General features: G+C 43.9%; 1 protein-coding gene across 1 annotated transcript in view; it reads left to right on the top strand.

Moving 5' to 3' along the window:
• Positions 1-19,186, top strand: part of HS6ST2 (heparan sulfate 6-O-sulfotransferase 2) — a 291,349-nt gene extending 272,163 nt beyond the window's left edge. Inside the window, exon 3 of the mRNA XM_055338387.1 lies at positions 16,150-19,186. Within this exon, the coding sequence (XP_055194362.1) occupies positions 16,150-17,023 (874 nt within the window). The 3' untranslated portion in view covers positions 17,024-19,186. The remainder of the gene's footprint in view (positions 1-16,149) is intronic.
• The last annotated feature ends 278 nt before the right edge of the window (positions 19,187-19,464 follow it).

Raw genomic sequence — 19,464 nt, 5'->3', positions numbered from 1 at the left:
TCTGCAAAGCCTTGTGCTTTATCCTTTCTATTTTTGCTTCACATTTACTTTCAAACCAGAGACTCTTGATAGGTCCTCAGCCCCAGCAAAATTATAAGGCAGCCAAGTTTGCCTTTGCTGTCCTCAGTTTTTGTTCTCAGCTTCCTTTTCCTTCCTCAGAACTCAGTGCCTGTCTCTGTACACCCCCTTCCACCTCCCCAACGTGGGACCTGGTTATTAAACCCTCCCTCATCTAAATGACTGCTAAGTCTTAATGGCTTATGACCCTCTACCCCCTCTCCCCTGCTACCTGCCACACACAGAGAGGGCAGATTCTTAAGTCAAAGGAGCAAACTTTACATCGTTGGTTTCCTGGCAAACTGTGAGAGGGAGGGCTGTGCTCCTCAGCACTCCTAAAAATCTTGCCACCCCACACGGCTGGTCCTGATTGCACACCCTGCAGGACGTTGCAGAAAGCCCTGCACTGCTTCCCACAAAATTCCTTACGTTCTCAACTGAGCAGAGTGGCACGGGATAACAAAACAAGTCTGAATGTCTAGACGTGAGTTTCAGACATATGTAACTCGATCACCTAGTAGCTGTGTGACCTTTCCTCTCTGCGCACTAGTATCTGCATCTATGAAATGGACTGGCACGTTGTCAGGCTCTAACGAGAGAGGGAGAAGGTGTGCTTCGTTAAAAGAATGTCTGCTATAGAGAACTTTTCAGAAGAAAACAAAGAGGGTGTTATGCTTTCAAAAAGGTTTGGAATAATATCTCTTTGATCCTTGAAAATGAACTGAGAAATATAAATATTTTGCATTATTGGAGAACCTCAGAGGTGACTCACTGTCACCTGAACGGTGTTTTTTCACTGAAATGCAGCCACACCAGCCTCTTCGAAAGGTACCTGCCCATATTTCAACTGTCAACACATTCTTCCCACCACACACAAGGTGAAGGGCAATGCGTTCTCCCACACCCATTTCTAGTAACACCATGACTCGTGAAATGCTAAATGGAAGGAGATGCGGTAGGGGAACAACAGGATTGCAAAAATAGCTTTAGGGAGATCAGATCTTGTTTTAATTTAGTGTATTCATAACTGATTCATGATTCTGAAAAGGAAAAGAGGTTCCATCAAAACTGTCACCGAATGGCCTCATTTTAAATTCTCATGCTTTCTTTGAGCAGAAAGGATTAGGCATCCTGGTTGTGACTTTCCCTGGCGCCTAATGACCAGTCACGTACCCACTAGGATTTCAGGAAGGCCACCTGCCCCTTAGTGCTGGCCCAGCTGCTGCCGGGAAATTCTCCAAGTGAAGAGGACCCAGGGCCTTGCTCCTCTGGGGACGCCTCTCTAAAATGGAAATCCTTCTGGTGGTGCCAAGTAGCAGACACTTTGATGAAAAGGAGTTTCTCTAAGTGCTTTCTTTTAGATCTAAGATTTTGAGCAGTCCAAGCAGAGTCTGACAGGCAGAAGCTGGAGGAAGGGAGGAGATGCAGGATGGGGCGGGGTGGGGGGGGCTTGGAGGACAAAAGAAATAGTAACTGGGGGAGGGATTTGGGGCCTCACTGGGGAAGTGTTTGGAGGGGAAAGGGACTTCTTCACCCTCAGTTTCATGTGTGCAATAGTCTCTCCTGGCTGGGGAAGGCCAACACTGGGGCCTGTAGGAAAGGGCAAAAAGGAGCATTCCGGCCAATTCTGAGGCTTCACGGTAGACCTTCCAGTCTGTGTTCCCTTAAGGTGCTGGGCCCAGGGCCGAGAGAGAGAGGAGACATAGTTGCCAGGTAGTATTGACCTTCAAGGAATGTACAGCCTGGTTGGAAAGCCAAAACACGAGAAACAGACTGTTCAGATATCCTTTGGGGGCTTAATGTGCAGCAGAGAATCATGAGGAAGACTGGATTGGGAGTTCAGAGACCCAGGTTCTGGTTGTAGATCCACTATCCACAACGTGCGTATCCTTGGACAAGTCACTTCCTTTGTTTTATGTTCAAGTTCCTCCTTTGTAAAATGGTAGTTCTATTTTTTGTCCTGTATACTTAAAGGGATTGTGTGAGGAACTAAAAATATAAGGACAGTGAGCCATTCGTCATGTCACATGAAACTTGCGATTGTTATTAGCCAGCCCTCCCTCCCTCCCTCCTTTCTTCCTTCTCCCAGTGATACCAGTGCTTTTCTTTAAATGACCTTTCTGAAAAGTCGCTGTGGGAAAGGGAATGCCATTTAGAGTAATCATCTGTGGCCCTAAATCCAACTTACTGTGGGTCACTATCTCAGAGAATTAACCTCATTTCCAGGGAGAATAGCCAAGCCAGGAGGGAAAACCATGTAGGTGGCTCATGCTGCAGGTAAGTGAATCTGACTCCCCATTGACATGTCTTCAGAGTGAATGATTAATGGAAGAGTCTGAGGGTGGTGCCACCCTCAAGGATTTGCCTGAAATTGGAACATCCAAGTCAGACATCTTCGTCTGAGCATTGACTTTTTAGTCCTTTATGGCTTTCAGATCTTGTAGTGGAAAATCAGTGAGCGTCTACCAGCGGGGCTGCCTTTTCCTGAAGCTGATTCTTGTTTGTCGATCACCTTGATCATGACATTTTGAAAGCTGGGGAGGGAGTCAGAGACTTGGTTTTGGATCACAGCTCTGTCACAGACTGGCCAGGTGACCCTAGACAAGCCCATATTTATTTCTGGGCTTGGGTGTTTTCATTGGTAAAGCAATTGGACCAAGTAAGTTCTAAGTTACCTGCCAGCCCTGCTACTCTGAGCCAAATATGGGTCTGTTGCCTTCATTTATGCATGCCCTCCATCATTTCCCTTTACAGGGACTTTGCCTTCCAGCAGGTGTGCTAGTTTACACACACAGGATATGGCCCTCAGACTGTGCTTGGAGGCAACTCCAAGTGAACTGCTCTCCACTGTGACCTAAAGATGGTTCTTTTCCTTCTCAGAAAAATCAGCCCCATTTTGCACAAGATGACACTCGTGAAGTGCCATTAAAAAAAAGGGAGCTTCTGCTCTGTCAGAAACTGTGGGATGTTGATGCTTTCACCAGCCAAACTTGAACCATGACTTAGATTTGACAACATACATAGCTGTCTGGTTTCACATACTATGTTTTCCCACTCTGTCACGTTGTGGATAGGTACAAAAATGTCTTTCTCTAGGACTCAGGACATTCTGGTGTGATACTCACTTGCAACCTGTAGGAGTTGGGAAGCGGAGGGGGAGGACACTTGGCCCCCTGGCTCCTGACCATGACATCACCGATTCCAGGGTAGGTTCTCTTTTTGCCCAAAAGGAGAAATGCAGCTATCCAAAGTCTCTTATCGATGCCATAAAAAAAAAAAACCGACCCATAACACACAGAACTTATAGAACTCTTGTAAGCTGTTAGCACCAACCTAACCTCCAAAATAATTCCTTCTGCTCAGGCAGGATCTTCACGTCTTCACTGCCCCTTCCTGTATTCATTCCAATGTGACATCAGATTCTTTTTCAGTTAGAGGGGTTGGTGGGGGGGTAGAAATTAGTGAGTTATTTTTTCCATTCCCAATGTTATCATGATAAAGAAACAGGCTGTACCTGGTACTGTCTATAACGCTTATTTGCACACACATACAGCACGGCCGTGTTATCCAATAATTGTGCCTTTTGCAGCCTGAATACCTGCAGAAAAACCTCTCCCGGGGGAAAAAGGTATGACCCTGCCAGCCCGTGAAATTCTGAATGGCTCCAATTCTTTCCAGTTGAAATGGTTAATGAGATCTGCTTTTCCCCCCAAAAGCCAGGGTTTGCACTTCATCTCTCTCAGTGCCTTAAAACAATATTAGAGCTCATTAAAATCAACCCAGGGCTTAAGAAGGGCAGCTTTCATTTAGGGGGAAACTTTCCCTCTGCGCTGTTCTGGAAAATAGCACAATGCTGAGAGCAGACATTTATCTTGACTCATTTGCCTCTAACGATTTCTCCAAAGCACACTTGAGGTGCCTGCCTCCCAGACAGCACATGTATAGCAGGCCCAGGTGAGTGAGTGCAACTGGTTATGGTCTGCTCAAAATTACCTTAAATGATATTTATTGACTGTCTACCATGTGAAAAAGCCCTGTTACTTGATTCCTTGTCTTCGTGGAGGTCCCTAAAGAAATGATTCCATGTGTCTCCAGATTTCTCACAATCTGGGGATGGCAAGGGAGCTGGCTATCTGGTTTCCTCATCTGCGGAATGGGAATTTGGGGCCAGAATGGTCACCAGCTGGACCCCCAGCCCCGCCCCCCATGTCTCACGTGGCCACTTCTGTCCCTATGGCTCAGTAATAGTCCTACGGAACCCACAAAATCAGCACCTCCCTTCACATCCTGGCATATTCTGCTACTTCCTGCTTTAAACATTTGTTCTGGCCCAGACAGTTGTGCTCTTGCTCTATGGTTTTGAAGGCTGAGCTCAGTGCCTATGTAAAGCTCTACAGCCCAGTGAGAGCACACAAGCCCTGTTAGTAAGGGTACAGAAACCAAAAAGGGCATCGACAAGGACAGTGAGCAAGAGTTTGGGCCCAGGAGTCATACAGACCAGATAGATGGTCACTAAGTAGCTCTGTGATTTTAGGAAGGTTCAATTAACATCTTTTAGCTGAATGAATACTATTACCAGTATACTAACGGCAACAACAACAATAATATTAACATCTGCAGAGTGTTATGTTCCAAGCATGGTTCTAACAACTTTAGATATGTACATATATGTGTGTGTGTATCATTTTTTATTGGAGTTTGATTTGCCAACATATAGTATAACCCCCAGTGCTCATCCCATCAAGTGCCCCCCTCGGTGCCCGTCACCCAGCCCCCTGTGCCCCCGCCCACCTCCCCTTCCACTACCCCTTATTCATTTCCCAGATTTAGGAGTCTTTCATGTTCTGCCACCCTCACTGATATTTCCCACTCATTTTCTCTCCTTTCCCCTTTAATCCCTTTCACTATTTTTAATACTCACCATATGAATGAAACCATATAATGAGGGTCCTTCTCCAATTGACTTACTTCACTCAGCATAATACCCTCCAGTTCCATCCATGTCGAAGCAAATGGCGGGTATTTGTCGTTTCTAATGGGTAATATTCCATTGTATACATAAACCACATCTTCTTTATCCATTCATCTTTCGATGGACACCGAGGCTCCTTCCACAGTTTCGCTATTGTGGACATTGTTGCTATAAACATTGGGGTGCAGGTGTCTCGGTCTTTCACTGCATCTTGTGTGTATCATTTTTATCTTGAGCCCCTATGGTTTTCCCCCAGGCTATACATGAGAAAAACAGAAGCACAGAGAGGTTAAGTTATTTGCCCAAGCCCACACAGCTAGTAACTGCCAGAGCTGGAAATCGAACCCAGGCAATCTGGCTATAGGTAGTGTAGCACTGTCCAACAGAAATACAACAGAAGGCCCATTTATCATTTTAAATCTTCCAGTAGCGGGATGCTTGGGTGGCTCAGCGGTTGAGCACCTGCCTTCGACCCCGGGAGTGATCCTGGAGTCCCAGGATCGAGTCCTACATCGGGCTCCCTGCGTGGAGTCTGCTTCTCTCTCTGCCTGTATCTCTGCGTCTCTCATGAATAAATAAATAAAATCTTCCAGTAGCCACATTAAAAGTGAAATTAAATTTATTAATATATTTTATTTAACCCAATGTATCAAAAATATCTCAATCCATACAAATCCTAATTAATTAATGGTATATTTTCTCTTCCCCCTCAGTCTTGGAAATCTAAGTCTGCTTGAAAACACTAAAGGCACTACTCCTTTGAATTAGCCACATTTCAACAGTCACATGTGGCCAGTGGCTGTATTGATGGCCCAGCTCCAGAACAGACCCTCTTCATCATCACATACACTGGGCTTAAAATGAAGGAAGGCACTGGCACCTATGTAGTGGGATTCTGTGAGAAATCATCTAGCATAGTGCCTGACATGTGCAGGCACCCAATGAATCAGAACACTTATTAGTATCCCCCCTGCCATGCTGTTTATGTAAGAATGCCTCCAACCTTCCATACCACACACCTGTTTAAATCCTTTCTATCCCTTAGGGCTTGGTCGGCTTTCTCCTCCTCCTGCACAAAGCCTTCCTTGATGACTTTAGCACACGATAAACTCTCTCTTCTCTGATTCATTGTGCACTTAGACTCTACATGACACAATTAATGCTTCACTGTGTTCTACCTTTAGCCCCCCACCCTGGACTGTGCATCTGTCTCCCCAACTAAAACTTAAGCTCTTTGAGAGCAGATGCCCATGTACATATGGCTTCCTCACTTATGCCCACAACTTTAATTATGGCAACTTCTTAGATCAACCAGAGATGGTACACTGATTGTGGGTTGAGTCTTCCAATGCAAGGCCAAGCTTCTCACCTCCAGGGCTAAAAGTACACCACGTCCCCAACTTGTGCATGCCTGTTCCTGAATTGAATGTCATGAAGATACTATTTTTATGACTTCCTGACTGAAACCTTGAACTTGCAGTGTTTTATAGTGGATGTACTTTCCAGTAAAAGGCAGGACAGGAACAAGAGTCTCAGGATAAGACATACTAAGGATGCTCATCTGAAGAGCAAGACAGTAACCATGCTGGTCTCAGTGGTGATGCTCTTCCTGTCCTCTGGGGGCTGAGGCTTGCCACTGCTCACCTATGGCCACCCTTCTAAGGGAAAAAAGAGGACCAGTCCCTCTCGCTGGCTGCCCCAGATGGCAACACTTACTAGATGGCAGTTGATAGAGGGATACCACATAAAAACACTGAAGGAGCTAGGAAGCACCAGGTGAAAAGGGAAGGCACGATGCCTGAGCTTGTTAATCGGTGGCAGAACTGGTCTTCCTGTGACAGGAGCAGAGCATATCCCTTCATGTGGCCCTACTACTTCATCTACACACTAAAGGAGTTTTTCCCTGAAACTTCTTTACACCTCAGAAACACACTGAATATTAATGAACCGAGACACACAGAATAATTTTAGAATGCAAAAAAATTCAGGGGGCAGTGTAAGCCACAGAACTTTTCATGCCACCAAGCAACTGAGTGGACCCTGGGTGAAGGCTCGTGACTACGGATCATGAAGCCTGGAATTTCACATCTTGTTAAAGAACTCTGTTTTCTCACTGTTGGCAGTAGTCCTTAGATTTATGTACATGGGAGCTGACTGGGCTTTGGGAAGGGGGAAAGCTAGATTTCTTTAAAAAAGAAAGAAGAAGAAGAAGAAGAAGAAGAAGAAGAAGTAGTAAATATCACCAGGACTTATTGGGTGAAGAATTTAATGTTGGGTTTGAATTTACAGGCATTAGAAATCGTTTTTTCCTTTCCAACAAAGAAGTAAACATCATTTTGCTATTTTGTGAAAGAAAGAGGAAAAGAATGGCTTAGAAAAATATCCTTCTGCTTAACAAAAGTCCATCTGGGCTGTTGAGTGTGCCCTTAGAATACACACACACACACACACACACACACACAGCTGCAGGCCTGGCCCTAGCCTGGGGCCACAGGACAGAAGGTTCTGCTCGGCTAGCCAGGCCCACTCTCCTCACTGGACTTACCCTTCTGGAAGGCAGGAGAACTGGGGACCGAGGGAAAGCTATAGAGCAGAAAAAAAAGGGATTTATTTAAAAAAAAAAAAAAAAGAAACACAAGGGAAGGTACATTAAAAAAAAAAAAAGAAAGCCTTCAGTTAGCCAAAGGAAAAAAGCTCAATTAATTAAGGTATTAATTAAGGCATTACTTTATGTACATAGAACTGCTCCTTTGGGTGAGGTGTGAAGACTAGCAGGAAAGTCAATGCAAGGGGAACTGAATGGCTTGTTTGGTGGTTGAGATCTTCAGTCTCTTCTGAGTTGGTTTTATGTCCAGTCCAGCAGGTGCCTTTCCTGGAATATTTCTGCCCTGCCAAGGACTGTGGTCAGTCCATCAAAAGAAGCAAAGTCCTGCTTGTCTTCTACATCAATGGGCTCCCATGGATTGGTCTTGCTCCCTACTTCTCATGGATTGCCCAGAACAGCCTGGCATTGTGATGAGCCCACAGCATCAATTTGAAGGGCAAAGGGAGACGTTCAGCATCCAGATCACTTTGGTTTCTCTAATGCTAGGAGGACAGTCAGAGAAAATCACAGGTGCCATGCTTTAATAAGTCACTTGACACAAATATGACAGCTCCCTCTTCTTACCAGCTAATGCATGACTGCCAAGCCACAAGGGGGTCTTGAGAAACTTACCAGACACAACACAATTAAATGAGCATCCACTCAGTTCAAAGTAGTCCCCTCTTGAAATCCCACATTTCCTTATGAAGCTACTGCCACTACTGATCACGGTGTTTATGGAACTCCTCTTTGGGGACTGCCAGCATATGAGTCGCCCAAGAAAAGCAGTTAAAATGGCAATTCCAGGGCTTGAAGGATTCATTCCCATCCGAGGCTCATTTGCCTTTGATTCAATTAACTCTACTTTTATTTAGTCTGTGCTCACATATTAATATTGTTTGATCTGAATGCCATCCTCCTTGCTTTGACAGACCCATTTATGTCCAATGGGAGGGTCTGTGCAGTTAGTTTAGGTATCATTAACCAAGGAAGGAGACCAGACCTTCAGCATTGACTCACTGTCATATATAACTCCCACTGTTAGCAGAGTTGACTTAGGACCACCAACCATGGTTCCTATTTTTCCACCACTAACCATTACTCCAAGAACAAGATGTACAAAGGCTGAACTTTTAAAAAGTACAAAATTAAGCTACAAGTATAATAAAATGTTCATTCCTATTGATTTGGGCTAAGAATTTGTTTCCTTTCTTAAATTAACTTTTTATTGATCACTCCTATGACCTTAACTTGTACAGTTTTGTTGGCCTTCTTCCATAAAAGAAATGGCTTTGATATTTATTTTTCCTTTTAGTAGTGCAGGAAAAACCTTATTCGTGAACTAGTGGCCTAAAAGAGAAGTAAATATTTACAGCATGATCCTCATAACTTTGCTCAGGCAAAGTTCCCTGGCTTTTCCTGGACAGAAATGGGCATCCTTAGGCTTGTCTGTGGAGTGCAGCAAGGAGCTCCACTTGTTTTGGGGGGGCTCACATGACTGGCGAGCACTCTGGACAACCCTAGGATCCCTGACTTTCAATCTCTGAAGCCACATGCCCAGGACAGTGGCTCTTGGACTCAAGCATACCTGTGTCACAGAATTTTCTGGAGGGCTTCTTAAGATACAGATTGCCGGCTCCCAGCCCCTGAGTTTCTCTTCAGTAAGTGGCCCCAAGAATGTACATTTCTATTAAGTGCCTAACTGGTACTGCTGCTGCTGCTGGTTCTGGAGCCAACGTGTTAATTTGTTCACAAAAGCGGTAGTCCTGGGCCCCAGAAGGAGAATGGGAAGAGCACAGGTTCTGGAGAGAAATGTGTTCAGTCTCAGCTCCCCTGCTTAACTTGCCATGTGACACTGGGGCAAATCATCTCTTAGCTTCTTCATCCTCAAAATGAGAACAATAATAAAATCAAATCCATGGTCTAGATGGGAGTCAATGTGTAAGCACCAAGCCCAAGTGGCCTCAGCTCCTGGCTTTGCAGTTGGTAAAAGGAAGTGCCCTCTCTTTTGGCAGCAAATGTCTCCTCTTCATGTGGGTTATTTCAGGCCTGGTTTATTGTGCCATCGGAGGAAACTAACAGACACAAAACAGGGTCCACTAAAAATATCAGCCTTCAGCCTAGGAATACTCCTTGCAGTTAGATTGATTCCCAAGAGCTGTTAGCAATTTGTGTCTTATGAGCAAATCTGTGTTTCTCTCAGCACCTTGATTTCCCCACCTCTAAAGAGAAGCATTTGACCAATATGATTTGCCATTACAAGGATTTCTTCTTGCTCTGACAAGCCTATTATTCTGTGACTTAGAACTCAGGTCTTTACTGCAAGATAACCTGCTAAAAATCAAAAAATGGTACTCGTTTTTATTCATTCACTTAGGTCTAATATCCTTAAACTTTCCAGCCTTCTTTCACATGGGGCTACTGTACAGAAAGTCAGGGACAACTGCTAAATATAACTAGATCTCCTTAAAATGTTCCATCACAGGGATAAAGTGGTATATCTGTTATTTAATACTGACATCTAGTGGCTTTTCCTTATCAAACAAAAAGATGCCTTTCCCATTAGCTGATCCTAAGTTCTGCGGCTCCTGCTGCAGACATTCATTTAACAGTCCTTTGTTAAACACTAATTGTATGTCAAAAATTGTGCCAGGCCCAGAGGAGCTTTCACTGATCAATGATACATGGCCCCTGCCCTCCCAGAGCTCAGAGTCCAACGTGGGAAGCAGACAAATCACTAGACAGTCACGGCACATAGCACTGAATGCTACAGTTGGCGGATTCCAGCACAACTGGAACAGAGAAATACCAGGGCTGTTCACTCTGCCCAGGAAGATTGAGGAAGGTTCCACAGAGGAAGCAATCTTAGAGTGTAGCTTTGAAGGCATTTGTGTAGAGAGAGCTTGATAGAGATCAGGCTGGAGAAAAGAAAGGCGATTGGTAGGTCCTACAAGGCTGAATGTAGCATGTAAAAGAGCTTGGACTTCATGTCCTAGTTGATAGGCATTAAGAGGTCTTAACTAGGGAATGGCAGGTCAGATGTGTGCCATATGGGGAGTGGGGCTAGACATGAGCAGAGGCTGGGAGAGGTGGGCCAGGACAGGGCTGCAGTGACCCAGTAGAGAAATGCAGCCTGGCCCCAGGCAGTGGTACAAAGAATGAATCTGAGTTAGAATCAGGAGTTAGCTCCTAGGAGTTAGAATCAGCTGGTCATGGGGAAGGTTCACATGGTGGTGGTGAGTAAGATTGAGGAGCCTAGGGTGGCTCCTGGGTTTCATGCTTGAACAACTCTTTGTTGGTTGCTATTGTTGTTTCTACAATTGCTTAGCAATGAGAGGAAAAAGTTGGCCTGGACTCAACCGTTCATGTTGTTCTGCCTGTAAGGCACCAGGGGCATACACACTGAACAATGGTCATTAAATTCACCTAGGTAACTGATGGGGAGTCATGACTCCAGTTTAAAGATGTGACACGTGTTCATCTTAATTAAGTGACACGTTTTGTTGTGAGCTATTTCTGTCCCATTACCACTAACTGAAACAAGCTGAGTGTGATTTTCCTGGGGCTGAGCCATCTTAAATGGCTCACTCATTTAAAATTAAATCAGACCGTTCAGCAGCACCCTTCAGGGTAATGTCCATCTAAAGGGAGATTTCCGGCAGCTCTCACCTGCATCTTATTCTGTTTTGATCAATGCCCAAGTACAGGCATTGCCAAACAGAATAAGGAGATGTGGTGAAGATATTGGGGGATATAATCAGAATCCAGATGTGTTTTGACAGCTTAGACTTACTCTAACAAGAAGAAATTAAACAGGGCCACAAGTAAACTACATCCAGGTCCAAGATTAAGTAGATTGGGTTTCAAAATGGCATACGTGTAAAAGAATGAAAGAGTTTAGCTGACTGTGCATCAGTGGTATGGCATGTCTGCCAAAAAGGCCGGTGTGATATGAGGCCCCATTAAGAGAAATGGTGTTGAGAATGAGGGAGGTGATAGACTGGCCCTTCTTGTCACTTGTCAGACTGCACCTGGTAGGCACATTTAAGTAAAGTGGGATGGGATATATTCAGGGGGAAACAAGAAGACGGTGAGGGAACTTAAAGGAGTGTCCAGAATAGTTGAAAACCATATTTAGCCTTAAGAAGAGAAACTTTGGGGTACTTAAATTCAGTCTTCAAAAGAGCTGGAGCCACATGTGTGGAAATCAAATTCAATCTGTAAGTAGGCTGTCACGGTTTGAAACTATCACTTTTTGCTGGCAATGCCACAGCTTTATCTTAAAGCCAATTCACCCTGTGAGTGCTGTATCTGTCCATTCAAGTCTCTTTTTGGATGTTCCAGGGCACCTGAGACCTTCCACCAGAAACCCGGAGGTATCCTTAACCCTCTTCCTCCCTCTCTCCTACATTCATTTGGACACTAAGTTCTGTTAACTCTACCTCCTGAAATTTTCTCTAGTCTGCCCTCCTTCTTTTGTCCTGTTTTCTGTAGTAACCTAGGCTAATTTTCCTAATTCCATCTCCACACACCATGCCGAGTGAGCTTTCTAAAACACCAATTTCATCATGTCCTTCCCCTGCTTAAGCCCCTTTAGAGGACTCCCTGTCATCCACAGAAGTCCAAATCCTTTCTTGGAGGGTCCGAGGCCTTCCATAGACAGGCCCGTGGCTAGCCTTCCATCCTCATCCCCTTCCACTCCTCCTTCATTCCCAGAAAGAGGTTTTCAATGCACTTCTTACACACACACACACACACACACACACACACAACAGGCTAGTTTGTGCCCTGTGACTGTGTTCATGCTCTTCTTTCTTTCTTTCTGTCCTTTTTTAGAGACAGCACAAGCACAGGGAACAGCAGGGAGAGGGAGAAGCAGGCTCCCTGCTAAGCAGGGAGCTCGATGCAAGGCTCGATCCCAGAACCCAGAAATCATGACCTGAGCAGAAGGCAGAGGCTTAACTAACTGAGCCACCCAGGCACCCCCATGCTCATCTTTCTGCCTCATACCTCCATTCCTCTTTTCTCTTCTAAATTCTTGTTTTTCAAAATAAGCCTGCAGAAACTCTTGCCTATATTATGAGGCTAAGCTAGGAAGCCTAGCAAGGTGCTTTCATCACACTTTGTGCTTGCTCCAGCCATTAATAACATGCTATATTGAAATGTCATGTCTTGGCACTGCCAGCATCCCCACAGCCTGCCTCAGTGGCAGGCCCACATGGGGCGCTTGCACTGAAATGACCACAGGAAGGGGCGCCACCCATGTCTCTGCCTCCCTACTCCCACTCCCATCGGGGTTGGGCTGTCACATCCTCAGGTGTCCTGTGTGGGGAGACTGGTGCTCTGACATTTCCCTAACAACTCTCTACTCAGAATAATGAGCCTCCTGGATCCTTTGCCCAACAAAATCTCTCAGATGTTATTCTCACCTACATCCCACCTCCAACACACGCTGGTATTCGGGAGGCCGCTGGATACTCCCGGAGACCAACCTTTAAGCAGATCTGCCTTTTCACCCTTGTGATCGTTCTTTTAAGCAGCAGCAAGTGTGTCCAATTGAGGCAGTCTGAGAGGCCAGGCCTGTTTTCCCAGGAAGAAGTGGGCTGTGGGAAATGACTGCATCTCCAGAGCTGTTGTCATTGGAGCAGAGGACAGCCGCTATCACTGGGGCAGGGGGTGTGTGTGCGTGTCTGCGTGCATGTGGACTCCTCTAATTTCTCCATGGCCATGAGAATTCCTGCAGCATAGAGACAGAGGCTTCCCACGCTGGACTACCATCAATCTCATATGGACACAAGGAGACCTTCAGGTGGAAGGAGTCACACATCCATAACCTGAGAGACTCCAGACATCTATCTCTGCCTCTCTGGGGTGCCCCCTCTCTCTTTCTATGTGAGGATGGTGCTTATAAAACATTGCTGGCGGGAATCCCTGGGTGGCTTAGCGGTTTGGTGTCTGCCTTTGGCCCAGGGCGTGATCCTGGAGTCCCGGGATCGAGTCCCACATCAGGCTCCCTGCATGGAGCCTGCTTCTCCCTCTGCCTATGTGTCTCTGCTTCTCTCTCTCTATCTCTCATGAATAAATAAAATCTTAAAAAAAAAGAGAAAATGACATTAAAAAAAAAAACATTGCTGGGGACATTAACCCTGCTGGTTGGGATCTACCTGTTCCAAAAGACAAGGGAGTGTTTTTAGGAAGGAGAGCCTCAGACTTGCACAGGGGTGCACTTTAGGATTTACCAGAAGATGTCACTGTAGGCTTGAACCAGTATGAAAAGTCAGGACATGAGGACCATCAACTAAGCATGAAGGTGACTTTATTATGAGGGTTTAAAATACCTAACAGCCCCAATTATAATGCATGCCTGGTAAAGCTGGTTGAAAGATTAATCCAAATGTGTCACTGGACTTCATAAATTTCTTTTTTTCCAAATAATCAGACTAATTGCCACTAAACTATCGCCTCTGGCCTAGCATAAAGACTCGATAAATATGTATTGAATGATGGAGTGAATGAATACGTTAACAAGGGGCCGAAGGAGAAAGCGCATGGGAATAGTAGTTACCTTTGTTGGTAAAGGCTACGGGGCTATGGAAGCTGCTGGCCCCATTAAGCAGTGGGTCTTCAAAGACATGGATTTTCGTGGCAGTAGCAAGTTCAGTCCTAGGAAAAGCAGTGAGGTGGGTGCTCTATCCTCTCTAGCCTCACTCCCAGAGGCTTCTCCTATGCCCAATGGTTGTTTATTCCAGAAAAATAGGTAAAGTAATAAAAAAAACTTTCTATGATATTTTCAAGGCACTTAGATTATCCAGGGTTTTTGTATGATGAGGCATGGCCTCCCTGGTCCCCAGCTCCCTCCATCCTCTTCCCCAGAAGTTCTAGGAGAATAGCACAGAGCCCCTTTCCTGAAAAACGTAGTTTAAGCAGAAATACAAACAAGGAATCACAATTCAATATCAAAAGTGTTTTACCAAAGGCTAGGTGTGGACGTGTGATGGCACCACAGAGGAAGAGGTGGGGGCTGGCAGCAAGGGGTGGGGTAAGTTTTCTCAGAGGAAATACAGTACTTGGACTACAACTTAAAAGATGTTTAGAATTTTCTAATCAAAGAAGGAAGGTCATGCCCAGCAGAAGAAACACCATGCACAGAATAGAGGCATACAGGATAAACCCCAGGATGCCTGACTTGCTCAAAGCCGGAGACTTGGGAGAACCGTTTTCACAGAGGACATCAGCCAACAGACCCAGCTCCCTTTGGCAGGTGTACAAAACCACCACTATCTCAGATGGGAATGAATAGGTTTCACAATAGAAGCTGCCAGCCATTCTCCAGGTTTTCTATAAGAAACTAAATGCTAATAGTCCGTGTTCGTTGTTCTTTTCCTTCTGCAATATGCCCTTTCTTGACCTCAGCCTCCATCCACTGAATCTCAGTGGCAGAAAAAAAAAATTTCTTAATTAAAAGCACAACCCCAGGGTCATTTCTTCCCTTGAGTATGTCTGATCACGTCTTAGGCTTTGACATTTCTGGGGTGTGGTGCATGCATGTGCACACGCTGTGTGTGTGTGTACCCGCTGTGCATGCATGCATGTATGGTTTCAGTGTTCGTTAGTCCACTATTTGAACAAAGAACTTTTTCAGTTCACAGCTTGAAAGTGAAGATAGCCATATAGCAGAGCCTTCACACTTGCTGACACCCAGGTATCCTTTCAGTAGTTAAAAGAGGCATTTTGGAGCTGATAGAGTTAACTTTGCTCTGCTGGGAATATGACCATGTGAACAAAGGCTGAAACCGAGGTGGTAGCTTGCATATGTGCCATTGGCAGCTACTGTTTCTATTTCAGTCAGTGACTAACCACAATGTTTATTTCTGGAGGCCCTGGGCTGCTCTGCCTATCTCTGCATGCCACTTCCATAACCAATGAGCCATGATGTTATGACAACAGCCAGAATCAAAAGCATCATATCGACACTCTTCTGAAGAGGTTTTGTTTCTTAATAAAGTATCCTGATTAGGCTGGATATTGGGAATATGCTTTCGTCTATTTAATAAGAAAGATTAGAATTTGAGCTCACTTATCAACTCCATTATCACTTCAGTAAAATCCCTTGCTTCCACTGGTGTCCATTTAGTGATCAAAATGGAGGCTTAAGGGTGGGGCACATGAAATAAAATGGTTGCCTGCTTAGCAAATGAGGTTGTCAGGAGGATTTTGTCATCGATTGGAGAAAGAGAAACAGGGGGAGGGGTAAGGGAGTGAAGATGACAAGGATGATGTTCTGGGCCTAAACTTGTCCTACTTGCATTAGCTGCAGTACCAGCAAATTGGGTGAAAGAATTAGCTACCTGGACAGGCTAGTGGGACTCGGACAGCAGACTACAACACAGTTCACCAAACAAATGCCACCAGATCACCATCATTCCCGTTTTGCTTTCCTTACTGACCAATGAACATCACATATGCCATGTACCTCACTGACTCCACTTATGTCACCCAAGAGCTCTGACTATTGGTCTTTGCGCTTTGTCCATAGGAACTTCCACTACATCACCATCCTCCGAGACCCAGTGTCCCGGTACTTGAGTGAGTGGAGGCATGTCCAGAGAGGGGCAACATGGAAAGCATCCCTGCATGTCTGTGATGGAAGGCCCCCAACCTCCGAAGAGCTGCCCAGCTGCTACACTGGTGATGACTGGTCTGGCTGCCCCCTGAAAGAGTTCATGGACTGTCCCTATAATCTAGCCAACAACCGCCAGGTGCGCATGCTCTCTGACCTGACCCTGGTAGGCTGCTACAACCTCTCTGTCATGCCTGAAAAGCAAAGAAACAAGGTCCTCCTGGAAAGTGCCAAATCGAATCTGAAGCACATGGCGTTCTTCGGCCTCACTGAATTTCAGCGGAAGACCCAGTATCTGTTTGAGAAAACCTTCAACATGAACTTTATTTCACCATTTACCCAATACAATACCACTAGGGCCTCTAGTGTAGAAATCAATGAGGAAATCCAAAAGCGGATTGAGGGACTGAATTTTTTGGATATGGAATTGTATAGCTATGCAAAAGACCTCTTTTTGCAAAGGTATCAGTTTATGAGGCAGAAGGAGCATCAGGAAGCTAGGCAGAAGCGTCAGGAGCAACGCAAATTTCTGAAGGGGAGGTTCCTTCAGACCCATTTCCAGAGTCAGGGCCAGGGCCAGAGCCAGAATCCGAGTCAGAATCAGAGTCAGAACCCAAATCTGAATGTCAATCAGAATGTGACTCAGAATCTGATTCAGAATTTGACTCAGAATTTGAGCCACAAGGAGAACCGTGAAAGCCAGAAGCAGAACCCAGGCCAAGAGCAGAGCGATGGCAACACCAGCAATGGCACCAATGACTACATAGGCAGCGTAGAGAAATGGCGTTAAGTGGCTCCCAGTGGCCTTTTACATACTTGTCCCAAAGCGCCAGTAGAGATATGGCAAATCTTAAAACATGAGAGTTTCCAAATACATCCTGCTTCCTTAAGTTTGGAAGTTGAAAAAAAAAGTTAAGATGTTGCCTTTACAGTTGCCTTTCAATTAAATGTTATACTGTGCATGGGTAAAACAACTTTCAGTATGTAATAAAATTGTCTCTTTTTGGTTTGTTGGAGTATTTATAAAATCCAAAAGCCAAACCAGACTTACCAGAAATTGCTGTTTTGGTATTTTAAAAAATGCTTCAATTAGCTATAGAGACAAAATGAAAACATAAAATGTGGCCACCCAACTTATGGCTAAGAAATGGACTCCAAATTATTCATGATACACTGTTAAAACTTAATCTTGGAAGCAAACATTCGTTCCCAGGGGTAAGCATGAATATACACATTAAAAAAATGAAAATTAACCACAAAATCATTTATTTTCTTTTGATTTTAACCAGGCATCTATTTAAATGGAATAAGAACTGATGGTAAATCTTATCAAACTATAGAAACTAAGATTTTTCTCTCCCAAACATGGGCAGTTTTACATAAAAAAAATATTGGCTTTTCAAGTAGAACAGGATTCATATCTTGTTATTTAAGAGATGTCTAGAATTTTCAACTTTTTCTACCTTCTACTGTTTAAACATGGTAAACAAAAACACTTTTCTCCCAAATGGAATACCGGCATAAAGATCTAATTTTCAGACGCTTTTTGGGCACTGTAATTTCAACAATTCTGGAATATTTTTGGCGCTGCTTCTCATTCATTTTAAGGCTTCTCCGAGTTGTGCTCATTCCAAAATAACCCATTTATAGAATCTTTCTTCATCATCTAAATGGTGTGTTGCTGAGTTTCTTGTGATATATAATCCTGGATTAAAGTCAGGACTTTCTTTCTATAGAATTGTCTTATCAATGTTTGTGTAGTGAGCTCTTTATCAAGAAACTCTTGAGCAGAATAACATGTCTAAAAATATTGCTGAAGTTATTCTTGGTCAGATAGAATTGAACCTGAATGTGAATGAATTGTTACTGACTTTTTGTACATTTTTATTGTGCCGTTTCCAGTTGGGCTGGCTACTTCTAGCCGATTTGTTCTTTTTTGTATTGACAGATTGTAGACAATTATGAGATTTAAAAAATGGTAGAATGAGTATTATGATAGCCAGATATTCAGTAACATCAAAAGCTGTACCTCAATTACTTTGAGTCAACCATCTACTGGGTTTTGTTTTAAGAAAGAACAAAGAGTGTTCTGCAGTGAGGTTAAGTCTTGGGAGCATATGCACTGAGGAGAGTGATTTTATATTGTCTCTGCACAAATACTTGTAGGGTATCAGTATCAATCGAGCAGGGCCAGAAGAATCATGTCACCCACTGTTCTAGCAAGCATCATGATTCTGGGCATTTTCCATTTTATGGATTTTGCCATACTTTGTAGAGACTTACACTAAGCCCCTGGCTGTCGATCTAACAAGACAACTGGAAGTAGCATTGATGTTTTCAGGAGCGATATGCTTAGAAGTGTGACAATAAAGTCACATCTTGTACAATCTGCTGCTTATCTGCATGATCTAGTTTCATCTGTAATACTATGGACACAAGCTGGACAAGAAGCTGAGTATTTGGATTTAAAGATGAATTATCTTGACTCTGAGCTTGTATCACTATATCTGAAGTTTGTTTCGTCTGACAGTATTGCAGTACTTGGGAATTCTGAGAACTGAAGAACTGAAAGGAATTTTTTTAAAAACTCAAACACACCTTGAAGTCAATGTGTTTTACAGTGAAACTATTTTGTGTATATTGTGTTTTTAAAATAAAGATCCTGTAGATCACTGTGGTATTTCAGTTTTGTTTAGTTTTAATTGACAACGTTTGCTCTTAAAACTGATAGGTACTCTTGGAAAGCAGGATAAAGCCCGAGCCAGTGGAAAAGCCTGTTACAGAAAAAAACCTTTTGTGTTATTGCTGTGGTGTGCATGGCTTGCAGAGATGAAGTGCATTTTCTCAGTCTATACTGATCATTGTATATAGGGGATGTTATAAATATACATTTTTGTCATCATCATATAAATCCCATGATTTCAACTGTAAACATCTGTCCAATGGTGTAGCTTTACAAACCATTCACTGATTTTGTGTAATTTAACAATAGATATGAAATAAAGTTTAAATTACAGACTCTGAGTAATTTCATGATTTCAAGTTTTGCAGCCACTAGACATCATGACAACACAGACAGAATTCCGTTTTCTCCAGGAGTTTCCTTTTTAAAACTCTTGGCCACCATGTATGGAAATAAGATGACTCATTCTAATCTACCACACTAAAATGACCTTAGCTTTGGGGGCTTCCTCATGGGGGTCTACACTGTTTTCTTTTTTGAGTAAGACA

Source organism: Nyctereutes procyonoides, unplaced genomic scaffold (genome assembly GCF_905146905.1).
Source record: "Nyctereutes procyonoides isolate TBG_1078 unplaced genomic scaffold, NYPRO_anot_genome, whole genome shotgun sequence".
Taxonomy (NCBI): domain Eukaryota; kingdom Metazoa; phylum Chordata; class Mammalia; order Carnivora; family Canidae; genus Nyctereutes; species Nyctereutes procyonoides.
Note: the sequence above shows the minus strand (reverse complement) of the source record. Positions and strands in the feature narration are given on the sequence as shown.